Here is an 11,740-nt window from a genome sequence, read left to right on the forward strand (position 1 = left end):
TTTCCCAGAAAGCCAAATATTAAGCTTATTAGCTTACCGATGGACTGTATGTTCATAAGCAGGAAGTTGAACTGTGGGCCTGCATCTGGCTGGTGAGGAGTTGAATATCCGGTTCCATCGTAGTCACAGCAAGTCTCAAACACTGATGCAGATGTTCATCCGTCAATCTTGATCTTAGTGGACTTTTCAGGAGTTTCATCCGTGAAAAGGTTTGCTCACAGATATATGTGCTGCCAAAAAGTGTGAACATCTTCATTGCGTTTTTTTTTTATATTAGGGTACGTGTCATTTGGGAGAGCGGCATAGAAGTCAATGAGACTTTTGGGCTTGAATGAGTCTTTCAAAACATCACAGTTCTGTAAGTTAGCTTGCTCAAACTGACAAGAAGGCTGGGCTTCATCGATGTGGGCCGCTGGGTTCTCTGCAGAAAAGTTTTGGGTAGCAGGGAGATTGGCGAAGTTGTGCTTCTTCACTTGCCCCATAAGCAGCGCTAGTTTCACCTCAAATGCTTTTATGTGGTAATACATGTCACAAATGAGTTTTCCCTGGCCTTGTAGCTGCAAGTTTAGGCTGTTCAACATTTCTGTCACATCTGTCAAAAATGCGAGTTGCCATTTCCATTCTGGTTCGATAAGCTCTGGGACCATTTGCCTTTGGAACACAGAAATGCGTTAATTTCAGGTAGCAGCTCGTAGAAACGCCTCAAAACTCTACCGCGGCTTAACCATCGGACCTCTGTGTGGTACAGCACATCTCCGTGAGCAGACCCCAATTCAGACAGGAATTGTTGGAACTGCCTGTGTTTAAGTCCATTTGCTCTGATGAAGTTTATGCATGATACGACAACCTGCATGACAGAATCCCACTTCAGCACTTTGCAGCACAGTGCCTGCTGGTGAATTAGGCAGTGGACTGGTAGCGGAGCGCTGAGACCGCGTTTCTCCATCTCCGCGTTCATGCGTCCTATTAGACCCCGAGATGCGCCCACCATACTCTGAGCTCCATCGGTGGCGATGCTGGCCAGCTTTGCCCAGTCCAGATCCTTCTCTTCCATGGTTTGGCATACATTGTTGAAAATATCCTCCCCCGTGGTAGTGCCTTTCAGACTTTTTAGGGCTGCCAGCTCCTTACAAAACTCAAAGTTTGCGCTAATGCCACGAATAAAAATAAGCAGCTGCGCCGTGTCCTGCACGTCCGTGCTCTCATCCAGCGCTAATGAAAAAAAACCCATTCTTTGGTCTTCTGCTGCAGCTGTGCATAGACATTACTCCCAATTTCTTCAACGCGTCTGGTGATCGTGCTCGCCGACAGACACAACGCATTAAATACATCTCTCTTCTCGGGACACATCTCCTCCGCGACAACATTCAAACATTTCTTCACAAACTCTCCCTCGGTGAAAGCTTTACCGCAGCTCGCTATCAGTTGCGCAACACAGAAGCTGGTCCGAAGGGATGATTGGTTGACTTGACTTTGGTGTACAAATGCAGTCTGCTGAGCTAACAATCCACTTTTTAGCTTCGAGAGTTTCTCTGCTCGTATTTGGCCTTGCAAGTTATCGTATTTGTCTTTGTGACGGGATTCAAAATGTCGGCGCATATTGTATTCTTTGAATACCGCCACCGTCTCTTGGCAGATGAGATAAACAGCCTTTTCTTTGTGTTGAATAAAAAAATACTCGTTTGTCCACCGCGGGTTAAATACCCTGCATTCAGAATCAATTTTCCTCTTACATAACCTTTTTGCCATTTTTCCGTTGTGCGGGGGTTGGGAGGGTCGCGTTTGCTGTAAATAGAAGGTTTCGCGCGTCTTGCCTATCCCATATTGCATTACTCTTATTCCAAAACATCTCGTTCACTGTAACTGAGATGCATTCAGGGGCAATAGGATAAATGTAAATCAGAACATTACAATCAGGCGGCCAGGCTAAAAAAGATATTAATCGAAAAAAAAGGCCACTTTTGACCCGCCCCCCCTATTGGTCAGGGAGCCGTTCAGGGGGCCAAGTCAAATGAGTCGGGGGGCCGGATCCGGGGCCGGGGGACCCCTGGTCTAACATCTCTGTGTAAGATAGTCGATTTTTCTTTTTGTCCGTTGAGTCCTGACAGACATTTCTTTGTTTGGCTACCTATTGTTTTCACCTCAGGTGGATGGTAGCTCAGAGTAACCCTACATGAACATCCCTGACTATGCCCGTACTGTCTGGATTAGTGCGGAATACTCGACCCAACCTGAATTATGCCTGTACTGTCTGGATTAGTAAGGACTACTCGACCCAACCTGAATTGACCTCTCAAAGCATTGTGGTCACTCAACCACACAATGTCCCCTATGGCAACATTTCTCTGTGCAGTATGCCACTTGCTCTGCACGAACAAGTTGGGGCCGGCGAGTTGACTCCATTCTTTCCAGAAATTGTCCACTTCAGTCTAAATGGCTCTGAGTCTCTTGTAGGGATAACTGGTGAAGTCAAACGTTCCTGGATATCCCTCCGGAGAGGCTCGGCCTGAGTAGTAGAAGAGTGTTTGGTGGAAAAAAAAAATGGAAGAGTGTTTGGTGTGATAATAATAATAATAATAATAAATTTTATTTCAAGCGCCTTTCAGGTCACCCAAGGTCGCTGTACAAGGTTAAAATAAGAAAAGCAGAATAAAACGTCAATAAGAAATTATCAGAGTAAAACATGAGTAAACATAAAGACATAGTAAAAAATAAAAAAAATAAAAAAACATTTAAGATAGATACATAAAAAATTATAGGATAGAAAAACAGACAAACAAACAAATGAGGTTGCGTTAACTGAATGGATTAACTGTATGATTGTTTGAAGAGATGGGTCTTGAGTTTGGATTTGAATAGTGGCAGTGTGTCGGTGTTCCGTAAATCTGGAGGAAGAGAATTCCATAGCTGAGGGGCAGAGCGACTGAAAGCTCTGCCCCCCATGGTGACAAGACGGGCAGGTGGGACATGGAGTTGGAGAGAGGAAGTGGAACGGAGAGATTGGGAGGGAATGGAAATGTGAAGAAGATCAGAAATGTAGGGGGGAGCCAGGTTATGGAGTGCTTTGAAGGTGATGAGGAGAATCTTGAAACTAACCCTTTGTTTTATGGGAAGCCAGTGTAAGTTTTGGAGAACTGGTGTGATGTGGTGGGATAACGGGGTCCTGGTGATGATGCGGGCTGCAGAGTTTTGGAGAAGCTGCAATTTTTTGAGTGTTTTATTGGGCAAACCAAACAGGAGGGAATTACAGTAATCGATCCGAGAAGTGACAAGACTATGAACAAGTACAGCAGTTGTATGAGGTGTGAGAGAAGGGCGGAGACGAGATATATTGCGAAGATGAAAGTAAGCAGAACAGGTGATGTTATTAATATGAGATTGGAACGAAAGTGAGCTGTCGAGGATGACACCCAGACTCTTTACCTGGGGGGAGGGAAGAACAGAGAAGTCATTGACAGAGATGGAGAAGCTATTGGATTTGGAAATAGTGGATGGAGTGCCTACAAGGAGGACTTCAGTTTTGGAACTGTTGAGTTGCAGAAAATTTGAAGAGAACCAGGAATGGATTTCTTGCAGACAGAGGGTAAGGGAGGAAGGAGGAAGTGATGAGGAGGGTTTCGTAGAAATGTAGAGCTGGGTGTCGTCCGCATAGCAATGGAAATTAATGTTGTGTTTATGGAAGAGAGAACCAAGACGGAGGATGTAAATGATGAAGAGAAGGGGACCTAGGACTGAGCCCTGGGGAATACCAGCAGACAGTGTGAAGGTGTTTGACATATGAGGTTTAATGTGGATAAATTGACTACGGTCTGATAAGTATGAAGAAAACCAGGACAGAGGGGTGTGAGAAATACCAATAGTTTGAAGTCTGTGAATAAGAATATTGTGGGAAATGGTGTCAAAAGCAGCAGTTAAATCAAGGAGAATTAGAATGGACAGTGAACCGGAGTCCGAAGCTAAGAGGAGGTCGTTTGTGATTTTTAAAAGAGCTGTTTCTGTACTATGGAGTGGGCGGAAACCAGATTGAAAGTGTTCGTAGATGTTGTTACTGGAAAGATGAGCACGGAGCTGAAGAGCAACAGTTTTTTCAAGGATTTTGGAAATAAAAGGTAAATTGGAGATTGGACGAAGATTATTAAAGTTATTTGGGTCAAGACCAGGTTTTTTCAAAACTGGAGTTATAGAGGCGACTTTTAGAGAATGTGGAACAATACCAGACATGAGAGAGGAGTGAATAATGTTGGTAATTGATGGCAGAAGAGAAAGGAGACAGGATTTAACGAGAGATGTAGGAATGGGATCCAGTTGGCAGGTGGAAGGTTTAGAGTTTGTAATAAGGTCAGAAATGGTTTGTACAGAAGGAAGTGAAAATCTTGAAAAGGTTGTTAGAACCGAGGGAGGAGTGAAGGTGTCCACTCCAGAGACTGCAGCTTGGCTTGTGAGCTGTTGATGAATTGTAGAGATCTTAGAAACAAAGAAGGACATTAATGCGTTACAAAAGTCAGGTGAGGAGAGATGATTAGGGAGAGAATCAGGGGGTTTTGTTATATTAGATAGAAGTGAGTAGAGGGTCCTAGAGCTATGTCGGTTTGAGTGAATCAGGCCAGAGTAATAGGAAGTTTTAGCAGAAGCTATAAAATCTTTATAGAGGATAATGTGGTTTTTGTACATGTCCTTATGAATTATGAGTCCAGTTTTATTTTGAAGTCTTTCCAGTTGTCTGCCTTTAGCTTTGAGCTGACGTAGTGCAGGTGTGAACCAAGGTGCAGAGCGGGTGAAGGAAACTGATCTTGTTTTGAGGGGTGCATGAGTATTTAGAAGTGACTGCAAGTCATTGTTATACTGCAAAACTAGTTCGTCAGGTGTGGCATCAGGATTTACTCTGGGAAGGTTGATGATATCGGCTGAAAAACTAGCATTGTTGATGGCTTGTATCTTACGGAATGATATGATACGTGGACGTTTGAGTTTGGATACTGTGAGCAGGAGATTAAAGGTGATGAGCTTATGGTCAGTGAACGGGAGTGTGTGAGGTTTGCAATCAGAGGGAGTAAGTGCAGAGCAGCACACTAAGTCTAGCGTGTGTCCTTTGCAGTGAGTGGGAAAGTGAATAAATTGCTGCAATCCAAGGCTATCTAAACAGGATAAGAAGTCTTTGGCAAGAGGATTATTACAGTTAGCCATGTGGAAGTTAAAATCACCAAGAGTAACAATGTTCTGAGATAGTGAAGTGAAATGGGTCAGGAGATGCGAAAAGTCATTTAGAAAATCCTTGCTGAATTTGGGTGGACGGTAGACTGTAGCAACTATGGTGGGGGCAGGACCAGAAAGAACTAATGCAGTATATTCAAATAAGCAGTAAGTAGGAGCAGAGACAGGAAGGACTTTCCAGGACTCACGATAGATCATCAGAACACCACCACCTCGTGCATGTGTGCGCGGCTCACTGGTGTACACAAATCCAGGTGGAGTTGCCTCATTGAGTGCAGTGAAGTCCCCAGGTTGCTGCCAAGTCTCTGTGAGGCATAGAAAGTCCAGCTTTCGGTCAGCAATAATGTCCTGGACCAGCTGGCCTTTATTGGTGAGCGAGCGGATGTTGAGGAGACCAAGGATGACTGTAGTAGAGTTAGTGGAACAGAGAGGAACTGGAGTGGAGCGGGGGAGAGAGGAGAGCACACTGTGGTCAGCGCCTCTGGCCGGTGCCTCTGGGAGGCAGTGAGTGTTTGTTTTTCTTCCAACATGTCCCTTCACAGAAGACCTGACTGTAATAATAGTCCTAATAGGATAAACTGGGGGGGCAGCAGGTCTTGGAACGGAAGCAGTGGTGATGGTTTGTTGGGGGATGTGGGAGGAAACCAAATCTAGTCAGTCACTTCTACAAACCGATGTCTGTACGGATGAAGAGGAGGTTCGGACAGGTGTGGGCAAGATGGGGGCAGGTAAAGTCTGGACAGAGTGTCTGATGTTGGCCGCTAAAACATTGCTGCCCAGTGGACTGGGGTGAATCCCATCATTTTTATAGAATGAAGTTCTGTTCCAAAACAGGTTAAAATTGTCAATAAAAACGAACTTGTTCAGGCTGGCAACAGACTGGAGCCAGGTGCTCAGACTCAGCAGCCTGCTGAAGCGGCCCTGGCCGCGGGAGAGGGAGGGGAGGGGTCCCGAAATAAAAACAGTCAATGGACAGGAGTTTAAAAAATTAAAAAGTCGGATGAACACCTTTTTAGTAGTTTCAGACTGTCTATAGGAGGTGTCATTAAAACCCACATGTAAAATCAGCCTCTTGACTGTGGAAGGGAGAGACCGCAGCAGGTCTGGGAGTTTCTCCAGAATATCCGGAACTGTGGCTCCCGGAAAACAGTGAGTGACCGCGTTGAAGAAGCGGACCTTCCTTATTATAGAATCCCCGATTATCGCCGTTGACGGGGCAAACAGGGGAGGAGGAGACGCGGGCGCAGGTGCAGCGCCGACAGGCATGATAACAGCGGCAGCGGCGGCCTCACCTTGCGGCCGGTGGTCCGTCAGCAGCGGCAAGGCCCGAGACTTGCTACAATGGAAGCGGACGGCTTCCTTCAGGATCCGACGGCGGGAGGAAGATGCTGGAGCCCACGAGGACGCGGGGGGTTCCAGCCGCGGACGCTCGTCTGATCCTGATGGTGGAGCTTTCGCGGTGATCCTTGAGGCCTCGTCCGGGTTGCTGCATGCCACGATGCGTCCGTCCTCCTCCGGGATCACCGTGGCGTATCTCCGGAGAGCGGGGAAATCGAGAGTGGAGCCCAAATCTGGTGGAGTCTGTGCCGCTGTAGTCGCTGAGGAAGGAGCAGGAGAATCCGCGGCCAGACTAGCGAAGCGGTTGGACAGACTCAGGACAGGGGGCCTCCGGCGGGTCTCATCAGAACTCCTTCTGGGCCTTCATCCAGGGATCGTTGCTTAGGAGTTGAAGATGAAGAAGGGCTTATGCAGGTGGACGGATCCCATGGAGCTGTGTCCTGGAGTGCAGCGCTCAGGCAGCTTAGCCGCTTGGACTGGGCGTAGGAGACGTCCATGAACTTGGACAGGAGAGCGTCCTTCATTTCTAGTTCAACCCTCAGACGACGGATGTCTTCTTTGAGGTCAGTAATGATCCCCGAGGCTGTACTTTGAGACTGTGAGTCCAGATCGTAGTTTGGATTTGGGTTTTTTGCTGTTATTTTTGCTGATGTCTGGTCTGGACTCACCACCGCTATCATACCGTCCGCCATCTTATGCACGCATATGTCGCTTAATGAAAGATGTAGAGAATGTAATCCTCCCGGTTTTGTATCCTCGCGTCTCTTGGCCTCCCATTTGCCAGATTTGCTGCCAAATAGAGCGCTGTCTGGAATTCACTGTAAGTCAGTGAGGATCCTCCTCCGATGTTTTTATGTGCCTTTTTCATGATGCGAACAGCAGCTTCAGCAGCTCCATTCCTGTGAGGAGAGTCAGCTGGATGGATTTTCCACACCCACTCTGTCCCTTGTTCAGCTGAAAGGTCTTCCAAGCTTGCTTTGTCTTGACTGTCAAGGAACCTGTACATGTCTTTCAAGACTGGTTTAGCGGCAACAAAGTTAGTGCCGGGGTCTGACCAGATTTTACTTGGATGTCCTCTGATTGCAGTGAATCTTTGGTTGGTAAGCCATCAGAAATCCTTCAGTTGATAGGTCATTTGCGATTTCTGCATGAATAGCTCTGCTGGCCATGCAGCAAACCAGAACTCCTCAAACTTTTTGTGTTACTCTTTTTTTTTTTACTTGTCCTGTCCAACAGCAGGGCAGACAGATGAGAGCTGAAGGCCTCTTGTGTTGGACATATTTTACTTTAACAACATGGGTTATTATTCTTCAGACAAACCAGAGGTATGTCTGAATAAACCCCTTTTGTTATCGAGGCCAAACTTTATTCATTTTAATCATATTTGAAAATCTTTTGTGTTGGACCGGACGGAAAGGGAAAGAAGGGAAGAAGAGAGAGGGATGTTAGGGGGGGGATAGGAGGGTGATCATAGGAGGGGGGGGATAAAACCATGAAGCAGCATAAAGCAACAAGCTACTGGATGTTTATCATTACGGTAAGGTTCAGATGTAATACAAATCTCAAAGGGCGGGGCCTGTCCACACACACACTATAATGTTATAAACACACCTGCTAGCTGCAGAAATGTCCACATGTCAACATGTACACAATACAGATAGTGTTCAAACATGCATACTTATGCCTTCAAAACAACTAGTGTGAGATATTTCATTAAATCAATCACGCAAACTATTAGTGCAAAGGTGAGCTAACACCTGTTCTTAAGTGAGTGTTTATGTTCTTCTAAAATGGATGGTGGAATGTGAAAAGAAGGAAGGAGAGTGCCCAGCCACCCCCACACCAAGACCCCCGCCGAAGCAGCCGCAGCAGCCACGGCAGCCAGAACCCCCAAGACCACACGCCAGCAGGCAGAGAACAACCGCCCCCCGGGCGACCACATCCGACACCCAGGCAAGGGCCAGCAGGACAGCCGCGAGGCCCCCAGAGCCAGAGAGCAGGGAGGCATGGGGGGAAAGAGAGCGCTGCCCCAGCCCAACCAGGAGAGCAGCCCCCCCCCCCGCCGCGCCAGGAGGGCCCAACGCCGGGCCCCACCCGAGAAGGGTGCCCACAGCCCCAGACGAGCACCTCATCACCACCCAGGAGTTCTGAGCATTCCCCCGCCCCAACCCCGGGGAAAGCCAGGACCCCCCGAAAGGGGACCCACTCCACGCTCCAGGCAGCCACCCACCTGGCCCACGGTTGGTCAAGAAGGGAGCAAGGCAGGGGCCAGCCGCCCCAGCTCAGGAGGGGGGCGCCCCGGGGAAAAGGGGGGCCCACGAGGGGTGTTGTAAACATGGCCCGGCCAGGCTCGGCCACAGTTGGAAATTTGGTGAGGCCCAGCACCCGGGGGCAAGGACCAAACCCCAACCCTCAGGGACACGGACACCAGGTGTGATGTGATCCCCGGCTTCTGGCCTTGCCAGAAAGCTCAGGGATCCCCCTCCCTGCGTGGAGAGAGGGCCGCCGGGCCCAGGAAACCAGCACCCAGGGGACACGGCCGCCGTTGCCAAGGGTCCAGTACCCCCCACCAGGGATGGGGTAGGGGACAGATGGTCCAAGGTCCCACCTTCCTTGCGAAATGCGTGTGTGTGTGTTTGTGAAGGTGTGTGTTTATGTTGGAATGTATATTTTGAGGGGTGAAGGGTGTGTGTACTAAGGGGGTACAGTTAAAATTGGCGGGTAGGGCACTGAGGGGACATCTCCTGATTACTCACAGTGATGTCCCATCACCCTCCCCACCAAGGGGCCCTAAATGTCTGGGGTGCGGTTAAAATTGGCGGGTAGGGCGCTAAGAGGACATCTGCTGCTTACTGGCAGTGATGTCCAAGCACCCCCCCTACCAAGGCCCCTACATGTCTAAGGTGCAAACAAAACTGAGAGGGGGGGGGGGCACTGCCAAGTAGCTCCCCCCCAAGGTGCATCGCAGGCTAAACCCCCCACCCCATTATGAGATTATATTAGGAAGGGGGTAAGTTGGGGACATCTGGTAGACTCTCCCCCGGTGGTCAAACAGCGGTCCCCCAGCCCCCCCCCCCCCCCCCCCCCTCCCCCCCAGCATAGGGCCCAGGTCCCCCCCAGCCCAGGGGTCCCTTTTTACTCTTTTTTTTTTAACATCTTCTCTTACTTGGTGGGGTCCGACGAGGTTTACGGTTGTGAACTGGAATGGTGAAGCAGGTTCGATCCACTCTGGTGGTAATGAACTCATTGTTTGTTGAGAGTTCTTTGATTTTTCTTTTCTGCAGATTAAACAGCCATCAACAACTCGTTTTACGATTCTTTGACCTTTTATCACTCAAGATTTGGTTCTCAGTCTTAACAAAGTTGCGGCAATTCCCTCATGGTTTTGATAATGGGCTTCTCAAGCTAATAAAGTAGATACCCAAGCATCATGAGGTAAGATTGGGACATCAATTTTATTTTCTGTGAAAACTTGCATCTGACCACCGCAAACCAATAATCCAGACCCTAATCTGTCAGTCGTGGTAGCAGGAAGAACCATGTCTCTTAGGGCATCCTTTCTTTCTTTTACAGAGATGATTCCAGCCAATGGAACTCCCTCCCACTGTGGTTTTTCCATGGTCTTGTTTTTCCCTCCAAATCTCTTTGCTGCTCTCCACATTCATGCAACACTTTTAATTAGGCGAGTTAAGCAGCTGAAACATTTGACGTCCACATGTTTTCTGATAGCTGAACCTACAGATGGTCTTCCTAGTTTTGGTTGACCTTCACATGGATTGTCTTTAACTCTTTGGCTTCTTTGCTTGGGCTCTTGCCAGTACAGCAATGAATGACTTTTTTTTTTTGCAGTTTATTGACTTTTCCCTTTGCAGCTGTTGCCAGTTCTTTGGCTGAATTCACAGGCCATTCCTCTTCTAACAAACTCAAGAATTTCGGACCATTTTGCCCCTCTGAGTTTTCATTGAGATTTTCTGCCTCAGTGCCTCTTGTGAGAATGTCAGCAATATTTAAGGAACCAGGAATCAAATGCCAGTGTTCCATTCTTGTGCTCTTCTGGATCTCTCCAATCCTATTTGCGAAGAAGGTTTGGAAACCATAGCTTTCCCTTTGTATCGCGCTAAGGACTGTTTGGCTGTCAAGGAGATGGTGCCATCTTTTAACTTTAATTGAACTGTGACTTTCGAAATAGGCGAGATTGCGAACACAGCTCTGCTCATTTCAGACTTTACAGCGTCCCCTTTATGGTCCATTGGAGTTTATTTTGCTTTGTATTCCACAAGTCTAATTGTAGGTCCTTGCTCCGTTTCCCATCTAAGGTACATTACAGCTCCGTAGGCATGTTCACTCCCATCACAGAATGTAACTGCCACAGGATCGCTGAAGAAGCCTCCTAGAGTCAGTGCCCTGGTAAACTTGATTTTGGCAAGTTTGACATGTTCTTCGAAGAGTGAAACTGCTTCTTCTCGAAGACCATCTGAGAGTGCCATGTCCCACGTTTCGTCAACTGAGCACTTCTTGTCTTTTGCCTCTTGAAAGGCTTTTCGCACAATTATAGTACCTTTCTGCTTGATCCTAAACCAATTCTGATACTTGACTGAGCAGCTCCCTTTCTTGTCATTGGGTTTGGGGTTGATGGTCTGATTTGGTCTTGTGACAGGTCTTGTCCAAGTCGCCTTTTTATTTTCTTCTTTGTAAAGTTTATTGTGGTCAAGATGTGAAGCTTGTCTTCTTTAACATCATAACCCAGACCCAATGCTTTGCTGTCAGTTTGGCTTATTTGATTTGGTAAAATTATGGGTTTTGTGTTCGGCTTCTCTATCTCATGACTTTCGTTTTCCCTTCCACCTTGACTCCTCCCACCTTGACTGGAAAAGACCCATGGCTTAAGTTCAAAACCTCCACTTTTAAGGATCTGCTCTACTTTGTCTGTTATGGCTTTCAGTCATTCAGTGTTGTTGTGGGATATGAACGTAAGAATTGTGCTGGATAACACAGTTTTCCTCTTCAAACTGAGTGAAAGCAGGCAAGTTGGCAGTTTTTTGCATTGCAAGCTGTGCAATACATCCTGCGGGCTTATTACCCATTTTTACTCTGGTGATTGCATATTCTTGCAGTTCTTGTTCTTCAGAGTCTCGCCAGAGGAATCTATGCAGATGCATTTCCTTGTCCTCCAACCAAACAGAATTGTACA

The 11,740-nt window shown here is 47.4% G+C and overlaps 1 protein-coding gene across 1 annotated transcript; it reads right to left on the minus strand.

The window, feature by feature from the left end:
• Positions 1-2,712: 2,712 nt before the first annotated feature.
• On the minus strand, positions 2,713-7,241 carry LOC111948367. Its single transcript, XM_023961124.1, has 4 exons — positions 6,911-7,241; positions 6,504-6,809; positions 5,448-5,645; positions 2,713-4,976 (listed from the first exon to the last, which is right to left on the minus strand). Exons 1-4 carry the CDS (start codon positions 7,239-7,241, stop codon positions 2,809-2,811), a joined length of 3,003 nt encoding a protein of 1,000 aa, XP_023816892.1. The 3' UTR covers positions 2,713-2,808.
• Between the last annotated feature and the right edge of the window lie 4,499 nt (positions 7,242-11,740).

This window comes from Oryzias latipes, chromosome 12, assembly GCF_002234675.1.
Source record: "Oryzias latipes chromosome 12, ASM223467v1".
Lineage (NCBI taxonomy): Eukaryota > Metazoa > Chordata > Actinopteri > Beloniformes > Adrianichthyidae > Oryzias > Oryzias latipes.